A 21,981-nucleotide genomic window follows, 5' to 3' on the forward strand; every position below is an offset into this window, starting at 1 on the left:
ACAACTGACTTTTATTGTTTCTTTCTTCAGTTACAACCTAATTACAACTCTGTTGACTCTAACAAATTTATAGACTCTTAATCACACATTAAGGCCCATACACAAAGAACCAATTACAATAATTAACACTTGATAGAAGAGAAATTAAATGTCAAACATGAAATTATCCATATCAGCTCCCATTTTCATACAACCTATGAAAGTCACCCAAAATCACCCATCAAGCTAAAATTAACATGAATTGAGTCCTTAAATCATGCTCTGATACCAATTGATGGAGTTAGCATGCAATTAGTGGAAGCAATTTGGATCTTAAGTACTCTAATTCCATCAATTTTAGTAAGTAAGAAAACATGTTCAAAACTACAAGTAGGGTTTCTGAAATTTACCTTTGTTGAACTCTTCGAATCATCAAATTTCAGCTTGAATTTCCTCTCCAAATGCGTGTAGATCACTACATGATCTTTTCTACTATCCTCTAAAACCTTAGATTGGAAGGTGGATTCCAAAATGAGTAGGAATTTTAGGGAATTTTATGGAGAAAAGACTAGTATAGTTTGAGTTGAAGAATACTTCTTCCAAAAACAACAAAAATTCACTTTGCATGCATCTGATTTTTAGCCATTTCCATTGGATTTTATTCAACTTTATCATGCAAAGTAATTGCATGACCTCTTGAAACTAAGTAGGTCAAATTTAAAGTGGAATTTAAGTGTTGAAAGTGGGATAAACCCAATAAACAAAATTTTTCATTTTATTTGAATTTAAAATCAATTTTTAAAATTGAAATCCAAATTTCAATTAAATTGATCTTTTAACCAAAAAATTAATTTGAAATAAAATTTCAAATTTTTGGAAAAAAAATTTTAAATTAATTTTAACTAAAATTATTTTCAATAATTGATTTTAATAAAATTAATGCTAAATAATTAATTAAGCTAATTTAATATCAAATATTAAATTAATTAAACACCAATTCCTAATACACGAATCTCTATTTATGTAATTAATATTTAAATCAAATTTAAATATTATCGAATTTCCAATTTCGTTTAATCCGATAGTTAAATGTTCAATTATATCGTATATAATTGGGGCATTTTTAAATATAAAAAATATTTAAAAATATTTACACTTTATAGCAAAAAATTCCAAAAGTACAAAGCACTATTAGAACTTTTTGCTATAAAGTGTAAATATTTTTTAGAATTTTTTATTTATAAGAATTTTCCTATATAATTACTTATTCCTTTAATTCGATTTTGAACGCTTCAAATTTATTCATCACTTTATTATAAGGTTTGATCTGTTTGTGAGCTAGTAAAGGGACTCAATGGACCTACAGATCATGGGCTCCAACGATCCGAGATTAATTGACTGAAGACTTTAAACTGAATTAATCAACATTCGTTAACTATCAAATCACTCCACTAAAGCCCAGTAGCTGCACTCCCCTCTCTGTAAATATATTTCTGTCCACTTGATTTAACCATAATTAGTAAGTCGACCCTCCACAGGTTGTTCGTAATAATGGCTGGGTCAAAAGTTGTCTTACCCTTGAGATTACATCTTGTTCTTTAAGTCCCATTGATCCTCTAATGAACAATTGGTCTGTGATCCAATAACCAAACCGAGTCCCTTTCAGGCCAATGAGAGGGTGGGGCTCCTTGTTCAAGATCTAGAGTCAACACTTGGAAATAACCTTTCTACTATCTCTAAAAGCGGGTAGGAGTGAATTTCGTCTTACATCCTATATCCCCAATTATCTATCCGGTCTTACCCTTGAAATGAGAGACTTATTGAGTTGGCGCTGTTGAGCCATCCCACACCCATGCAAATCTAAGGATAATCCTGAATAAGCAAGAGTTTATAGTTAACTCAGGATTAAAGTTAAGTTACCTAGGCCATTGCTTTGAAATAGTCAGTCTTAAATAGTAAACAACATTATAAAGTAAGAGTGACTTAATTCTTGGTCCTAGTCTTATACAAACTCTTTGTATAGGACGCCCCCACTTGCATGTCTCCACGTGAACGAATCAAGATCACATCGTTTGTACAAAATACAAAGTGAGTCGCATCCGATAGTGTTTCTAGAATAAGGTACCCAACCTTATCTGTATACTTATAGATCGTTTTGCCTATCTACTCGAACTTGATCCACTCTTATATCTCCACATAAAGTCCAAGTACTCATGTAAAAGCCATGGATCATAGTCTATTGGATTTAGTGCAATCTACATATTCAATAACAGCTTTATTGAATAAACTTTAATAACTTCTTTATTGTAAATAGAATATGTTTAATCTTACAAACTGTGAGTTTTAGAACATACAACCCAACAAAAGTGTCGGACATTAGCGTCGCTATGTTGTGCACTGCGCCTCCAAGGGCATTTTGGTCTTCTCTTTCCTTATTGGTATGATTAAGCTCCATTTTTGTCTGTTTTAGCTCCACTTTGTCACTGATGTTTTGTTCTACCTCTTAAGTGCTCGAAACCTATACAATAGCCAAATATACACAAAAAATCCAAGAACAATCCCGAATTAAATGGAGCCAGATAGCACATTTTCGATGCTATAATTCGACATTGTCCACGAGATCTCATTCTCGATGAAAGGCGTCCAATACACTTGTCTTGCAACGCTCACCCACAACATGATGTATGCATATGCCATGGGATAGCTTCCTTAGGACATAAGGCCCTAAGTGGTGGATAGCTGACACCATGCCTCCCCCTTATAGTACATTCTGAATATTTTCTTCTTTCCCACTCATGCATATGGGATGTAGTGAATGGTCACTTACCAGCATATAGCACCTACCTGTACTCCAATTGACATGAAACTTGATATGCTTGCATATCTCAACAATATGTATCTAACTCTAGAACTGCTCATCCAAACTGTGACGGAACCCTAACTTCCGAGGTTATGGCCTAGGTGCTCATCTGGCCCCTACTAAGCTTATTACTAATGCCACCAATGACACTAGTGTTGGGGTTGATGCCTTAAATCTCTTGGATCTTGTAGTTTGTAATTGTAATGTACAAACATTTTATTTATTTAATAAAATATGAGATATATTATTCAATATTTAATAGCATTAACCCAAAAACCAAAAAACTAACATCCATGTTTATCATCTGTAACTTAAACATGTATGTAGAAACATACAGGTGGTTCATGTTTAAGTGATAACCTAAATGGTCTATAGTAGATGGATAAAATTGGATACCTTATTCTGGTGACACTAGTAATACGACCCGCTTTGTAGATATTACAATTGTTGTAAAGTGCTACAAATGATTTGATCCTGATCATTCATGTAAAGACATGTGAGCGGAGGTGTTTTATATAAAGAAGTTTTTATAAGACTGGACCACGAAATGAATACTCTCATTATATAACACCGTTCATAATAAAGACTTACATTTCACTAGGATGACCATAAGTGATATGACCTAAATCCTGAGTGAGTTGTGAACTCTCGCCCATGAAGGCAGTTCTTTGATTTGTATGAGTGAGAATGGCTAGACCACCAACTCAATAAGCCTACCATTTTGGGGATTCGTCTAATTGGGGAGCTGGGAATACAACAACAAAAGATGGAATTCATTTCTTACCTAACATCTGGGTAGGTAGATAAATTGCTCCCTTAAGGGTTAATTCCAAAGCTTAAACAATGTGGTGTCGCGCCCTCTCTTGACATGAGAGAGGTTTTGTCATAGTTGAACTATGACTTATTGTTCATTAGAGGTATAAGTGGTATGAAAGAGTTATATAAAACTACAGGGACAAAAGGGTAATTTTAACCTTGTTGTACTTACGAGCAATTTGTGAAAGGTCATTGAACTATTGACTGGTTATATCCAATGGACACAGAAATCTATCTGTAATGCGAAGAGTGCAACTGTCGATCTTTAGTGGAGTGACCGGCAGTTAATTGATGTCCCAATTGTAATTACGAGCGATTTGTGAAAATTTGACTTACTGTTGATTGATTATATTCGTAGACACAACAATATATCTACAGTGTAAAAAGTGTAGTTGTGGGTCTTTAGTAGAGTGACCCGTAGTTAATGAATGTTGATTAATTTAATTAAAGAGTTTAATTAATTAATCTCATATTATTGGAGCTTCTAATTTGTAGGTCCATAAAGACTCCTTGCTAGCTTATTAAAGATAAAAATATAAATCAATTTTAGATTAATTTAAAATTTTCAAATTAAAGAGAATTAATTGTATAAGATACAATTATTATAATATGTGAGAAATAAATATTTGAATAAGATTCAAATATTAATTATTTGAATAAGATTCAAATATTAATTATATGAATAAGATTCATATAATACTATAGGCTAAAATTAATATAAATGAGATTTATATTAAAACTATAGGTTATAATTAATACGAATAGGATTCATATTAATAGTATAAGTTATAATTAATATGAATGAGATTCATATTAAAACTATAGGTTATATGAAAGGTAGTTATTTGAATATGATTCAAATTAAATTAAATATGATATTTAATTTATTGATTAATTAATTTTTAATTAGTTAATATTTGTTTAATTATATATATAATTTAAATTAATTTGAATTTGAAAATTAACTTCCTTGGAATCATTTGTGAAGTGACGGAAGGGAGCTATAACTCTTTCTCCAACCATTTTATCTCTCACGTAAAAAAGAGGAATAATAGAGATTTTTTTTAATAGTGTTTTCTTAACACTTAACAAAAAGAAGAGAAAATTGTTTTCTGTAATCTCGTCTTCTTCCCAAACATCTCTCACACAAAAAATTTTCCTACCAAATAAAAAAGGTCGTACTTCCTTGATTCTTATTCTAGAGATAACGAGATTTCCAAGTGGTGATATCTTGTTGGGATTCTCTGTTCGTGATTGTCCAGTTCATGGAGAGGAGTTTACTGTTCGTGATTTTGAGGAGATCATTTCTACGAGAGGAATTACGAGAAGAAAGGTCTTCAAGGGTTAGTTTTTTCCCATCCTTGTTCTCCCAAAAGCATGTTGTATCATTATAATTGTTCATCATGTTCTGTTTATTCCTCTGTTTTTAAATTTTTAAAAATTGATTAACAACGGTACTGTATTCACACGCTTTCGCTTGGGAAATCAATTCCTTCAGCACTATCCTCTCGGTCGCATCACGATATTTCTCTCAGCCTTTTTCTTTGCCTGACATGTCGATACTTACATGTTGCCACTACACTGTTGACACTAGTGAGGTCACAATCTATTTACTTCAAGTATGATTGTAACACTTGATAGAATAAAAAATGTGCGATCTTACTCTGCTTAATTTGGGGTTATTGATAACTTGTAGAAATACAAGTTATTTTTGGCACCTTATCTAGATATTGCGACCAAAAGTTAGTAAATATGCACCAATTGTAGAAAATTAGCCTAGTATTGCAATAATTATAAATATTTGCGATTACACCCACTAACACCAAAAAGATGGAAGACAAGCCAAACTTTACTCTGTTTTGCAGGAGACCAAGTCACTGCTTGCGCTCAAGGCTCACGAGAGACTAATCAACACATCTCTATCACATTGCGCCTGTCAATCAACAATGAAGAGACGATTATAGCAATGATGGCGCAATGCGACAGTCGATCCAAGAGCTGTGCTTCAACCGCATGCGGTAATAAAAACAAACACCGCATGCGAATCCATGATCGAAAGATGCAACTGAGCAACGCAAGAGCGGAGGATTGAGACACGTGTACAACTAACGGTTGTGCAGAACTGACGGTCTGATTGCATAAAAGAAGGAATAATATCCCTCCATCTTCGGAATTACCATAACCATGAGTGGGGACCACAAGGCCGGAGTCAAAGATCTACACCTATAAATACCTCATTGATTTCAGAGAAAAGGTATGCTACTTGATACGGGGCTAAGTGCTACTAGATTGTAGAGAAAAGGCTGAGCTGAGTACTTAAGTGAAGAAATCCAGGAAGAAGACGAGATAAGGCCGAGAGGTGAATCTCAAATCCAACCTGCCATACACCCGATCGGAAGCTCTGTGCAAAGATCCCTGCTACTGGTAGAGCAAGTCTGTGAGGGAAGCTCTTCCTACCATCAAATCCATCCTATCTGACAAGCAGATCTCCATCGAATCAGTGCCAATACATTGGCACTTGTTTGTATCTGTTCTATCCCTCTTTTATTGTGTATTTCATGCTTTCTTTATCTCTTCATTCACATACCATGTATCAAATGCTTAGTAGAAATATTAAATGTTTCGATAAATTCCACTTACCATTTTCTATCTATTTTCGTTCACCCATCCAACACTTTCTTCATGATGTCTCTTAACCCCCTGATGAGTAATATGAATCACTAAGAACTTAATCTGTATTAAAGTTATAAAATACGTTTAGCTAAATCATGCTAGACGACATCTTCATCTATGAGAGCAGAAGTGAAGGTATCATTCTGATCTATCGAGAGAAGGTCAAAAGAATGCGTTAACTAAAGTGAGTAGTACTTCTAGACATAGAAGCAACCTTGCGTTCATTACGTTCGTCTCTGTTTCACCACAGACATATGGGAGCGCAGCCAATCATTGAGAGGTGTAAGCCAAGAGAAGAGTGGAACAATATTTGTACCTTCAATCCAATTAAGAACTTGCGTTGTTTGTATTATTTGTCTTTCTCATTCTATTTTGTTCATAAGACTTGTCGCCACATCCCATCTCTTTGCATAACTTTCACAGCCAGCCTTAATCCCGCATCTTGTACATGAAGTTTGTATCTTGTATCATCTAGCTTAGGTTTACTGTATTTTTATGTTTTTATCGCATCTTTACTGCTTTCCTACATTTTATTGCAATTTATATACTTATACAAACTCATTTTTAAAGATTGAAAACCTGGCCGCATATATCATGAACATACCGCAATAACCTAAACCCTTCCCCGTGTTCGACCTCGGATCACACCGAAAAACTTGCGGTGGAATTACAATTGGTTCCATCGTAAGGAAACTTGTGACAACGCTTGGCATACTATATGAACATCCATAATTAACGCATAATTAGAAGTAGTATCGCATTATTGTGAGCAATTTATATCATCAATCCAAACCCATTACAGTTGCGCCTAGATTTTACGTGCTTATTTGATAATTTTATAGGTTTTGTGGACCCAAGAGGTAGAGTCGAGTGTTAATGACAAAATGAAGCTAAAACAGACTAAAATGAAGTTTAATTTCATCAATCGGGAAAGAGATAAGTGTAAATGACCGTTCTGTCCTGCAGAAATGACGTCATGCTCAGCGTTGTAAGACAAAATGCCCCTATTTTATGAAAAGCACACAGCGTCGCGGCACTCCAAAGTCAGACACGCGCATATTTTTGTAAACGCCATGGCGCTACACTCTAGCAATGCGGCACCATCCCGATTTTATTTATACTTCTCTTAGCCATCTAGAGTTTTCATCTATGATCCTAGTCAATTGCAGAACAATTTCTCTCTACTTTTCTCTAATTTCTTAATTTTTAAATGTACTCAAACAAATCCTTGATGTCCATCATGAATATTATGGGCTATGGTAACATTTTCTAACTTGGGTATTAAGTAGATTTCCCCATTTTGCACTCTCGTGAGGTCTAAATCGTTTTGTATCAAATTCTTGTATTGTCTTTCAATTCATTATCAGATTATGAATTATTTTTTATTGTAATTTTTCTTGAGGATGTATAATCAATTGCTATGATTTAATTTTTCATATGTGATATTAAATTTCATGTTGATTCAGTGTAGTAATAGGTTAAATTAGCTTGTAAGTTGTGAATATCGACGAACATTGATTAATTAACCTATGGAAGAATTATATTGAGTAACTAATTAGGTGTTTCCTTTTAGTAATTCATGTTAGCAAATTCCTTAAGCTTAATGTAATTAGTGTAAATTAATTATGATGCTTTTCATCTAATTGAATTGGTTAATTAGATAATTAGGATTCTCACCTAGCTTTTCTAAGTGAGTTGGCTAAGATAACATGATATAGGATTCATATGATGATCTATATTTAAGTTACAAAACTGGGGAATTAACTCAAAGCCCTAGGTTAGATAATTTAATTATCTGAATTCAATCTCTCTCTTTAAAAAAAATTATGCATTTTACATTTTCCGCAACAGTTCGATCCGTGCTACCATTGTTACATATTTTGTAGGAACGGTTATTTACAAACTCAATCTTTAAACCCCTCCTTTTCGGTTACCTAGGACTGCATACATTTTAATATAGAAACTTTTTTTTTCCCTGTGTTTGATTCATGCTACTAAGGGTGTTCAAATAACCCGACAACTCGAATAACCTGGACTACCCAACCCAAACTATAAGGGTTAAGTTGGGTTAGTTTTAAATTTTGGTTGGGTTGAGTTAATTTTTTTTTTTTTTTTTTTTTTTGTTAGGTTGGGTCTCCAGTTACATTTTGAAAATTTGGGTTGTCCCAACCTTACCCGAATTAATATATATATATATATATAATAATAGGGTTTTGGTATTTGGAAGTTGAAAGTGTTGCACTCCGCAATCCCTATGCCTCGGACGCTCGTCCCTCTCATTGTCTCTACGTTTTTTCTTCTTACAATTTTTCATCTTCTCTAGCTCTTTCGATCCCCTTTCATCTCCGATCACCCTATTTCGATCTCCTCTCATCTCCAGCTTTCTCTTTCGATTCATACTCAATCCTTCGTCAATTAAAAGCTTGATTCTATTCGCCTTTCGATTCAATGTCAGTACAATGTTTAGCCATTCTGTCCATCAGCTTCAGCATTTAGGCATTCTGTTCTTTGTTTGGCAGTTTCAATGTTCAGCCATCCATCTACTTCAGGCTACGGGGGAAAAGAAAAAAAAGGGGGTATAAGGGAAAAAAAAAAAAAAGTAATCTGACAACTCAACCCAACCCGAATTTTAAAGGTTGGGTTGGTAACCCTATTTGGGTCATTTGGGTAGGCAACCCGAACAACCCAAATTTTTAGGTTGGTCCAAAAAATTTTCTTAACTCAACCCAATCCGTGTACATCTCTACGTACTACCGCTACTACATAATTGGTAGGAACAATTATTTATTTTGTCTGAAATTAGACGACAAATTCCATTGATCAACACTCTGCCCCACTTAAACTATCATCATCCTTGATGATACACTTAGGGGTGCAATCCATTTTGATGTTTGTGAGATTGCAACACTACAAAGAGAGATCTGGCGTTGCATTATGAGTTGCATATAAGGGAAATATGCATACGAGTAACGTGTATAGCCGAATGAAGTTCAATTATGTATGAGTTCATTTCAATAGAGGATGAAAGAACCTCACCTAAGGACCGATAAAACTTTAAAAAGTCGAGCAAAAAGTAGATTGAGATTTGAGTTTTTCTTAAGATTGATCATGATCGAGTGTAAATCATGGTGTTGCACGGCTAAAGAAATATGACCGTAACACCCATCAACATGCTTTTTCAAATTAGAGTGAAAGTAACTACTATTATTGTGAGGTCCAATAATATTTATGAAAGTAAATTTATGGGGCGAAGAAATATAGAGTATGATATCTCTGTATCACTAAAAAAAAAATTCAGAGATTTTTTTGTTGAATAATGTTGGGATACACAACAATTTGAGCGGTCAAAATTTACTTTATTTGTAAGTTTATGAACTTTTTCTCTATTGAATTTCTCGCAATCAATTGTCTCGTTGGAAGTAGATTCTCTCCATACGTCACAGTTTAAGGCACTTGATTTTTTTAGATGCACACAAGATCATGCAAGAGAATTTTGAAGAAATTAGGTACACAACCTACTTAAATTCTCTTGGTTGACATTGTCAATTATTCTATTTTATCTGATGCATCCATCTATTAGCATAATGATTTAAGTTGTAGCACTTGCTTTTAGAACAACATTCTCTTTACGTAAATTCTTAAACTTTAGGGTGACAAATTAGAAAAAATAAAAGGGAACTTTTAAATCTTTTTTTTTCTAGAAATAATTGCACCTCTCCTTCCCTTCGCCTCTCTGTATAACTACATATTTATTAGATTACAAACAAAGTCCTACATTAATTAGGAAAAGAAGTGATCATAGACATATAAGTAAAGACAATTATGTTCATTGGTATGAGACCCTTTTGGATGGTTCAAAAAAGAAATTCATGGGATTTTATGCATAAAATAGAAAATATCATATCATATTGTGGAGTGGGATGAAGATTCTTTTGTCTTTTAACTATATTTTTTGGATGGTTGATCAATGACGACATCTCAAACTCAGTAGTTAAATGCTCTATTAAGTCAGATTATGTTGATTTTGTAAATAAATAAAAAAAAGTTTGAATTCCATTTTTGGTCTCTCAAACTTTCGAGTCTGTTCCATTTTGATTCTCAAATTTTAAAATTTGTTATATTTTGATCTCTAAACTCTTAAAATTTGGCCGAAGGAGTTGAAAAGTAGAAGTAAGGAAGCAGGAACTTGTGAACTCCGCTCCTTGTTTGGCCCAAAGAGTTGGTGGATCCCACTACTAAAAAACATCAATGTTATATTGGCCCGACTAGATAAATAACAAAATTTAAGTTTTCATTTGGATAAATAGCAAAAACTTTTTTAAATTGTAAAAATAGCAAAACGGATTATAAAATTAGAAAATAATGATGAACAATTGTCAAAACTACCCCCACATGGAATTCTAAAGGTGTGAGTTTCAAAACCATTTGAAAACAACAAATACACTCTACCTAGACAACTATCACACACTAAACCATGCATTTTGACAAAGTGTCTAGTCCACATGTATAAGAAATAAACTGCTTTCTTCAATACAGATTTGCTCCTAAAATATAAACTTACTCTAGTGGGAATATAAGTTTGAAAGGAATCGAAATCTTGGAAACCAACGATTTCAGTGTTGTCCTCAAGAGATTGGGAAGAATGATCGCTAATTTATTATTCAAATACAATGTATTTTCAGTGTTTGGGGCAACCAATGAGACATGGTTAACTACTACACATAAATCAATTTGGGGACTCTGATAAAACTTACATCAACCACAAAATATCTTTATCTTCAACAATCCTAATAAGGTTTGAATTGGTAAAACCAATCTAGTACATTGTCAAACGAGATATAGTTAACTCACCGGAGGGAAAATGTTTACCTTGGATATATTCTAAAAATTATTGGAACCATGAATTTGATGGAATATGTGCATCAAAATTTCGAAAATCATGGTAGTGAGAATTCTCATCCCATCGACCTTCAAAGAGGAGTCTAATACGTTGTAAAGTCATAGCAAAAACAGTAGCTTGTTAAAGAAACCATAACAAAACTTAAATCAATGAACATTTTGTGTGAGTAACAAAAGTTATGCCATTTTTTTACAAAGTGGTATTTTTTTTTTTTTTCAAATTGTTAAAATAATAGCAAAAACAGTATATACAACTAATTTATTAAAAATATGAGAATGTATAGCTAATTTATTAAGAATGTATGTATAAAATTATGAAAAACAAAATATGGAGATTATGTTAACTATATGAGCAAAATTAGGAAGATAGTTGTTGTTAAGGAATATCAACAATTATCCTATTTACATAACTCGACCCTATTTTTTATTCTACAATTACCTGGTATTTGTAATTTCATCAATTCAACCACAAAATATTTTTATCTTCCAACAATATTCGAATTGGCAAAATCAATCTAGTACATGGTCAAACGAAATATAGTTAACTCAACTGAGGGAAAAAATTTATCTTGGATATATTCCACGAATTGTTGTAATGATGAATTTGATAGAATATACGCCTCAAATTTTTGAAAATCATGGTAGTGAGAATTCTCTTTCCATCGACCATCAAAGAGGAATCTAATTCGTTATAAAGTCATAGCAAAAATAGTAGTTTGTTCAAGAAACTACAATAAATCGATGAACAACTTTGTGTGACTAACAAAAGTTATGGTAATTTTTTTATGAAGTGATATTTCTTTTTTCCAAATCGTTAAAATAATAGCAAAAACATTATATAAAACTAATTTATTAATAATATGAGAAATAAATAGCTAATTTATTAAGAATATATAAAAAAAATTATGAAAAACAATTTAAAGATTTGAATAAAATTGAATACGTATAAAGTAATGAAAAACCATTAAAATTTTGAATAAAATATATGGATAAAATAAAAAGTAATAATATATGGATATTTAAAATATAATTTGGTAGAAAAATATGGATATTTAATTAAGATGAGATTAATTCAAAACATGGTTAAACAGAATCTAAAATAATAATAAGATAGGTAGATTATGTTAACAAAATTAGGAGGAAGTTGTTCTTGAGGAATATCAGTCATTACTCTATACATAACTCGACATTGTTTTTTATTCTACAATTTGTAACCTATGGATTAAGTCAACTCTACTAGTATTTGTAGTTTCATCAACAACAACTACTACAAACCAGATAAGGACAAATCAGGGATTTAGGAATTTGTGGTCATGTGCATGTCACGTGAGTTGCCATAAATCTTATTCTTGGGTGGTTTTACCATTTTTCAGAATGAAACCTTAAATTTTTCCATACGCTCCAATTCTCCTTTTATATTTTATCAACTTCTTATATTGTGGGCTCTAGGAGTTCACAACTCTATAGACTTCATAATTCCTTATTCCTTACTATTCCACTTTTTGCCCCCAAACACCCCTTTAAATAATAACTATTTTAGTCCTTACCTTTATTTCATTTTTAGCAAATTCATAACAATTTTTTTTATCGTGTGTAATAGCATGCTAAAATACGAGCATGATTTTAAGCTATATAAGTTATAGACAAGTAAATGGATACTAGATGAAAGATAATATAAAAAGGACCAAAAAGGAGCAAAACTAAAAAAGCTCAACAAATAACCAAAATGAACATTTAAAGGTCTTAAATGTACTAAACCTAAAAGTTTAGGGAATATAATTTATTTAAACTAAAGAGGTACTTGCAAATATAGTAATTAGACCTAAAGTATTAGTAGATATAATACAACACAACATTTTGCAAATATCACAAAATTTGGATACAACTATTAGAGTCTATCATCGGTCGATTTATTTATATTTACAATTCATTAAAAATATTATATATCTAATTATTAGCCTTAAAAAAGTTTTCAATTGCAATTATCCTTAACCAAAACATAAAATCATTAAAAAAAAAAAAAAAAAAGACACAATTCGAGAAATCCAATTCACAAACATAAATATATAAATCCTAAACAGGAAAAAAGCGAAAAGGAAAGACGAATTTTATTTGTTGGTAATGCCATTAGGTCTAAAACCAAGATAAAGAGAGATTTCAAGAGTTAGGTTGGTGGGCCTAGAATTGATCGGCCCATGGACCATTGTTGGACTCTACAGAAATGGGCCGAATACACTCCCAAATCAAACTCACACATTTGGGCCCAGTACCCATCCCTATTTGCCAAACTTTATCGCCTTTTTCAACTCTTTCTTTAGCTTCCAAATATGCAAGTTCATACCACAACGAAGAAGACGACTGGTTCCCAAATCTATACAGAGTCTTCAATGCCGCTTCCACTTCCTTATCATTAAGCTTCAGTACTTTTCCGATCTCCCTTATAACCGCACCCCCCGACACCGGCAAGCAAAAATGTTGAATCACTGTTTTGAAATTCGGTATGTAAATTTCTTGCGATTTGTCCAAAAAACGCTTTCTTAGCCTCGATACCCCATGCCGTAGTTTCTCCGTAAGCGGCAACATTGAAGCACCCAGAATCGTTATGTTTGATCGGAGAGTTTCTCCGGCGACTTGGAGTAAATCCCTTGTCAGAGTGACGCCGAGTTTTCCGTCCATGTCCTCTTCGCGTAAGGCTGATAGGTAACTTTTATCGTCAAAAGCTCTTTGTGTTCTAAGTGTTTTAAATAGTTTATATTTTGAAGATTCTTTTGCTTCTTTTTTGTTGGAGAGTAGAATAGCTGCACTGCCCATCCGAAAGAGGCAGTTAAGGATCAATTTAGAGCGTTCCTTTCCTGCATACCAACCGTTAGACAAAATTTCTGTACTAAGCACGACTGCATATGAGTTTTTATGAACTTGAAGTAGATTTTCAGCTAAATGAATAGCAATAGCGCTTGCACTACACCCCATTCCAGAGAGATTGTAGCTCTTGATGTCACTTTTCATTGAATATTTGTTGATGACTATGGAAGACAGAGAAGGAGAAGGGCAAAAGCCACTGCAATTAACGATAAGAATATCAATGTCGGAAGGAGAGAGATGGGTTTTGGTTAAAAGGTCATCCATGACAGGAAACAGCACCATATGGACTTCATTAATGGATTCTTGTAGATGGGTTTTGGGTGGTATGAAATGCAGGGCTGGTGGGAGACAAGTTTCTTCACTCTGTCCAGAAGACTTGAGAGTTTTGGCCATGAAACTGATGCTCTCACTGTCAAAAGTATCCATCAAAGTGGCATTTTCAAGGAAAGTAGAGAATGGAACCCTGAAGAAGCTTGGTGGTTTGAGGCATGAGAAGTCAACTAAGTAGACTGATTTAGGAGAGGCAATATTGAAGATGATGAAGACGACAAGGAAAGACATTGAGAAGAAGTGGAAAATGGGATGCCATGCTTGTGAGAAGAGATAGGCATAGGCTTCAATGGAAGTTAGAAGTAGGAGGATGAGAAATTCCATTGGCGAAGGAATGGAGGAAGAGTGGGGGATGGGATGGGAATTTGAATGGTGTGTGTGTGGAAATGGAAGTGTGGAGGTTAAATGAAGCCCCAACTGGGGTCTGCAACTTTTGCCAATTCCCTTTGCTCGATGTGCCGCTGGCAGGTAACAGGTGGGAACTTTAAATTTGATGCCATGCTTCACCCAGAAGTAATTACTATTGACTGTTGGGTTAAAAAACATCTATTTTCAACTTTGAGGTTTTTATTTAATAGGTTTAAAACTTCATTTTATGTATAATATATCACTAAACCAAATTTGATTCCAATGGTTTGAAAGAAAAAAAAAAAAAAAAAATTAAGACATGATTTTAAAAGTTATAATTTGTGTGTTTTTAATTGTTTGTTTTTGAAAATTAACCATATTTTATTTCCATTTCTTAACCCGATTTGCGTCTTTCTAAGTACAATGGTTGAATTCTTAGCCAAATTTCAAAATTAAAACAACCTTTCAAAAGTTATTTTTCTTTTAACTTTTAAATTTTGACTTAATTTTTTAAATTATTGGTAAATAGTAAATAACAAAAGAAAAATTTTGGGGATGAAAATAATGTCTATAGACTTAATTTTCAAAATAAAATCGTTATCAAGTTAGACCTTAGTTTTTATGATTGATAAAATCTCATAAATAGCCCTTGATTAAATCCTCTAGGAATTATTTAGGAGTGTTTTATTAAAACATAAGGACTAAATTCTAAGTAAAAATTAAAAAAAAAAAAAAAAACTAAATTCTAACTTTCTCCGGGTACTAAATTTATAATTCAACCTTCCTTAAACAATTATTAGGTAGATATAAAACATTAACTTTTGGAATAATTGTAGAAATATTAGGGTTTGCTTAGTCGACAATCTTGAAAAAATGTAAATAAATATAGTATTTTATGTGGTAAGGTACTCGGATATATGATGTATTTTTAGTTATATGCTATTAGAAATGAATAATTATATAAGAATTGTAACATAAAACATATTCCTGAATTAATTTATGATAGATAATAATTTAACTCAATATTTAGTGTAACTACAACTAGTTTGTGATTTACAAATATATTATAATAGTACATTTTGAAATTTGAACAATGGTTTTAATTGGAATCTAATTTCTTATATTTTGCTACCAAATATTAAAATTATTAATATTATTATTTTGAAGAAGAAAATTCAAACATGAACTGCGGAGACAATGTTAAGATTTATACCCATGTGGCTTTGACCTTCCTCTTGTCTAGCCAAATCTAAAAGACTTTCATACCAATTGATATATTTTCTCTCACTAGTATGTTCGTAATTTTTCTCTTATCCTATCAATGTTAGGTCTTTAGTAGCATTCTCTCAAAATTCTCACTTCAAACAAAAGACCATTGAGTCTTCCCTTGAATACTTATCATTCTAACTCTTATCCAAGTCAACTCCTCTTTATTGAAGCACACCACTTATCGACATCGGCGGATTTAGTATAGACTTAGAGAGAGTTTGAGTCCCCCTCAATTTTATGCTCTTTATATATATATAAATGGACATAGTATCAATATCATTAGCTAGTTCTTTTAGCCCTCTTTAGACCCAGGTTCAAATCCCACTTTTACTGAATTATAAAGCGTACACGGAAGTGTATACCATGATTCTTCTGTCTATCAATAACGGCATGCATTGCACAGTGAATGTGAAGAAGTAGACCATCATCTCGGCAATAATGAGCCAAGCTAGGATTTGTAGTGAATCCACCTGTTAAGTAGTCATGTATTACGATAGGAACTCCCAATTCTTGGGCAAATACAGCCTCCCATCAATAAAATTTATGGATCTACCACTGCTTATTAATCTCGAATATATCATGACTACATCTTTCGAGACTTACCACTTCTTTTTCTACACTCAATGATTCTATTGATGTGATTTTGATACCAATTGTTAAGGACATGCACCATTCATATATCTTCACAATTGTATTGATGTTGTCCATTTTAACTTTCATGATTTTATTTTTGCTACCAGATAAATCTCCTCATACTAACAGAAATATTGCCCACTTATATACACAGACTTTCCCTTATCTTGCCGGTATGTGATTTTAGTTGTATTCCAAGTGTAATTGTAAAGACTACACAATGGAATGAAATCAAACTTTGATCTAATTGAAAAAAAAATATACCCAAACAAACATATGATACAATCTTCCTCCTGCTCTTTGGACTTTAGTAATTTTTTTTGTACGGACATTAAAAATTTTAATGGATTCTATTTTCAATTGAAATCCTACTTCCCTAGAGTCATATGTATTGAACAAGTACCTAATTTCAATGTTGTCAAAAAAAAAAAAAAAAAAAAAATCAAGTTTCGACTTTGGGTAGGAATGTACATCGGTTGATTGGTATTGGTTTCAGGAGAAAACTGACATCAAAATTGAATGCAGGCTGTTGTTTGTGGGACGAAGAGCATAGAGAACTGGGAGGTGGAGGGGGTGTGGAGCAAAGAGACTTAGCGAGTGGGCGAGTCTTTTCTTTTTTCCAATTGAAAAGCTTAGGAATTGAGGGAATGTGAGGAATGCGAAGGTTCGCATGTTGATATATTTTTAAACAGATAAATAATAGAACTTTAAATATATATATATATATATATATATAAATATATATATATATATATATATAATATATATAATATATATATATATATATATATATTGCACACACGGTCGGGCTTTCCACTTTTCTTTGGACGGTTCGATCAACTCAATTAATTATTCTTTTAAAAAAACTAAAATCGACCGATATTTTTACTAAACTGATTGATTGATCTCGATTCGGTTGGTTTTGGTCAGTCAAATCGATTTTTTGGTGTATTCATGTTCACCTCTAAACTTCAAGTGTGCTAGTTAAATATAAATATTTATAAAATGTTTAAAATTTTAATTGTTTAACCACGAAAATAAAACATTTTAATATTTGTTCAAAATACATGTGAATATTTGAAGATAAAATTATGCAACACAAAAGTAGCATTATCTTCTATTGTGTATCCTCCTATCCTATATCTTTATGTATACATTCCACGATACTGTTCAAAATGGGTAAATATTAGAGATATTACATTCAATAAATTTGATCGTTGAATATTTCAAGATACATAGTTCTTCGTGCAGCTTTGATATATTAAATGACTCAATATTTTGGTACCACCAATCATCAACTGCCAACTGTAAACTTGAGTCATTTATTATTATTGTTATTATTATTTTGAAAGATGGAAACATTAATTTTATGATCAAATCTTCGACTTTTAGAAATGAAAATTATGAAAATTATCATTCTAAATTCATCTTGGCAGAAAAATTAGTTAATAATCAACATACCATTGCCATATGTGTCACAAGTCATGTAAACTATAAGTTAGATTGGAATTGTGTTATTGTCAATTATTATATTCATAGTCATATGGCTCGCAAAGTATCAATAGAATTACTAATTGGTAGAGTAAAGATGTGAGCCTCTCACATTTTGAATCAAGAAATGTATCATAACGAGTTAAATCAGAGAAATTGTAATAAATGACAAAAAATGGTTAATTATTTACAAATATAGCAAATAATTTAAATTTATTGCAAAAATGACATTTTATTACCATTTAAATTTAATTGCAAGTTTGTCTTTATTTTTTTAGGGAGATTATGCGCATTTTACGATAAGTAATATTTGTCCATTAATGATATCAATGATATCCATCTATCCATCTATTTGTTATATTAGTATTTTTTAGTGATTTTTAGTGTTAACAGTGATTATACTTAGATAGATATCTACCGGTGGTATTGATGATATCAATGATAGAATTTAGATAGATATTAGTGATGTCAATATATTATTGTACAAAATGAGAGGGCAATGGCAAAATGGCGAAAGCGAGGAACTTAGAGGAGAAGTTCAAAACGTGGGTCATATTTTTTATATCATGAAATGTATGCCATTTTTTATATATTGTGTTATGATATTTAATGGGAGGATAGTTCAGTAAATTTAGGGTTTTAAAACGTATTTTTACTATATTTACAATTCGTTTATGATTTTGATATATTTGTAATATTTTTTTGTTTGATTTTGCTATGTACGCAAGCAGCCTATTAAACCATTTTCAAGTTATTATTATCATCTTTTTTTATAAAATGTTCTAGTTAGCTACAATATTTCAATTAACTTTATATATCATATGATATTTTATTTTGTTACATTTATATTAGTCATTCCTTAATTGACATAAATTTAGCACAATCCTTAAAATATGTATGATCAAATTAAGAAAAATATATATATATATATATACATAAAATAGAAAAGACAGGCATAATACTCACACATTTTTTAGAGCAAGTTTATTTTAAAGTCTTAAAAAACATTTAATAAAATTTTCTGAAACTACTTGAAATGTAGAGGTGAATTGCATTTGATAAAAGGCTATTTTCAAATATAGAAAAATGAACTAAAATATAAACGTAGCAAAATTTCATTGTTTATCTATGATAGACTTCTGTGTCCACTTATGTCATAATAGATACAGATAGTACTATTGTAGTCTATCACATATAAACTGTGATATTTGGTTATTATTTATAAATATTTTTAATAATTTTATCGTTTAAAATAATTTATCTTTAACAAAATAATTTTGAGTGTTATTACTTCAACTCTCCTATATTTGATTTTTAGATAATGGAGGAGAAAAGAAAGAGTTGACCTACCTTAACTAAGCAAATTTGCTATGTCATCGAACTTCAATCGTCAAGTCGTCAACATTCAAAGGACTTAAAAGGACCATTTATAACCATTATTATTATTAATATATATAGTTGACTTCTGTTCATATATAAATATATATTTAGTAAGTAGGTGGTAATAATACTTTAGTCATCATATTTTAAATTTTGATCCATTTTCATTCTCATATTTTTAATTTTTAAAATGTTCGTCGGTGTACTTTTTCAACTTTTGTTAATATCTTTTATACTTTCAAAACATCCATTTTGTTTCTGATACTTTTTTAAAGTGACTATTTTGATCCTTATTTGTAAAATTTTAACCTAAAGTATATACATAATAATAATGAAAATTCTTTAATATAAATTTTTGACTACATCTTGAAATTTGGTGAATGAAGTGTCACGCTAAAATATTTATAAAGAACTGAGATAAAAATGAAAATAAATGGAACAAAATAGTCATTTTTTAAAAATATATGAACCAAAATGAAAAAATGGACCTTTTCAAATTATAAAAACTAAAAGTTATTTTTACAATATGAGATAAAGGAGAATCGAATCTCTAATATTGAAATTGATTATACATGTTTTATGTTAGTTGAATTATGCTTATTTTGGTCAAATGATTAAAATTTGAAAGTAGATTAGATGAATCAAATGAAACTTTTTAAAAGTTAAGTACTAAATTAAACCGAAGTTTAAAAAGTATACACTCAAAAATAATATTCGGACTTAATATTTATTTCTGATTTAATATAATTAAAAATAATAAGTAGAGGTTCACATTTTCAAGGGTGGAGTGAAAAGGCGCTACAATCAAAGTCGAACATGTCCAATTCCAATAATTTAGTTCGGTCTAAACAACCATTAATTGGTCTAACTTGTGCTGTATTTAAGAGTGATTCTAAAATTGTTCAAATAAATTTTGTCATTTTCAAAATGAATCAAACATATGTTAAAATCAATTTTGTCATTTTCAAAATGAATCAAACATATGTTAAAATCAATTTTGTCATTTTCAAAATGATTTATAAAATATTTTTATCATTTAAAATAAATTTTAATAATAAGAAAAATATGATTACAAGAACATAATTAAACATTGAATTGACTTATAGTGATTAAAAATGTGTTTCAAAATGATTTTAATTTTTTCAAAACCATCTCAAACATAGACTTATTGATTGGGCAATCAACCATCCATATTTGAGTTTGTATTGGATTTTGTAAGATGATATGTAATTAAATTTATTAAGTTTTTGGATCAATTAGTGATTTAAGAGATATATTTTTGTTGAAAACAATACTTCATATAATAACGATTTCATTTTTTATTTTTCATTTTTAAAATTTGCTGGCTTCGTTTAAATTTTCTAATTATAGTTTTTAATTTTGTTAAAGAAATATTTAAATTATTAATCAAGTGCTAAAACAAAAATAAGTTTTTTTTTTTTTTTTTAATTTTCAAAGCTTTTCCTGAATTTTTTGAAAATATTAGTAAACAAATGGATAACAGAACATAAAGAAAAGGTTGAAGGGTATTTAATGAGGTGTTGACTCTTCTGGTCAAAGGGCTTTATATTGAACCCTCAAACTTTCCTATTTTGGAAATGGGGCTTTCCTCAAATAATAAAATAAAAATAATTAATTAATTAATTAATGCTTCTTTTCACAAGGGACAAATGACTTCATTTTTTAAATGAAAATGTTTATTTTTTTAAAAAAAAATTAAAACACATATATATATGAGATAACTATTCAATCTCATAATATCATTGAAGTTTATGTTCTAAAACTCGTAGTTTTTGTAAATAAAATATTATCTAATAAACCAGAAAATCCAAAGTTATTGTATGAAATCTTGAACATGTACGTAGTTGACATATGAGAGAATCACGTTCAAGAAATAACTTAAAGATCTATAATATATAGGTAAGGTTGGGTGTCTTATTCTGGTGACACTATGGAAACAACCCACGTCGTAATAGTTACACATCTATTGTATGAAATATTGAACATGTATGTAGTTGACATATGAGAAAATCATGTTCAAGAAATAACATAAAGGTCTATAATATATAAGTAAGGTTGGGTGCCTTATCTTGGTGACACTATGGAAACGACCCACGTTGTAATAGTTATAAAACTATTGTATGAAATCTTGAACATTTATGTAGTTGACATATAAGAGAATCATGTTCAAGAAATAACTTAAAGGTCTATAATACATAGGTGAGGTTGGGTGTCTTATCTTGGTGACATTATAGAAATGGCTCACGTTATAATAGTTACAAATGATTTAAATCAAATTGTTCATGGGGAAACATGTGAGTAGAGGTATCCTATACAAAGAGTTTGTATAAGACCAGACCGCGAAATATCTAATCTCTCTTTTTGTAAATCCGTTAATTGATTAGATTAATATTTCATATGATGACCATATGCGACTTGAT

General features: G+C 31.0%; 1 protein-coding gene across 1 annotated transcript; it reads right to left on the bottom strand.

Annotated features, from left to right (window-relative positions):
- Positions 1 to 13,405: 13,405 nt before the first annotated feature.
- On the bottom strand, positions 13,406 to 15,222 carry LOC120076666 (3-ketoacyl-CoA synthase 5-like). The gene has a single exon (XM_039030564.1). The coding sequence runs from the start codon at positions 14,963 to 14,965 to the stop codon at positions 13,406 to 13,408; it is 1,560 nt and encodes a 519-aa protein (XP_038886492.1). The 5' UTR covers positions 14,966 to 15,222.
- Positions 15,223 to 21,981: the final 6,759 nt, after the last annotated feature.

The sequence above is a fragment of the Benincasa hispida genome, chromosome 1, assembly GCF_009727055.1.
Source record: "Benincasa hispida cultivar B227 chromosome 1, ASM972705v1, whole genome shotgun sequence".
Taxonomy (NCBI): Eukaryota; Viridiplantae; Streptophyta; class Magnoliopsida; order Cucurbitales; family Cucurbitaceae; genus Benincasa; species Benincasa hispida.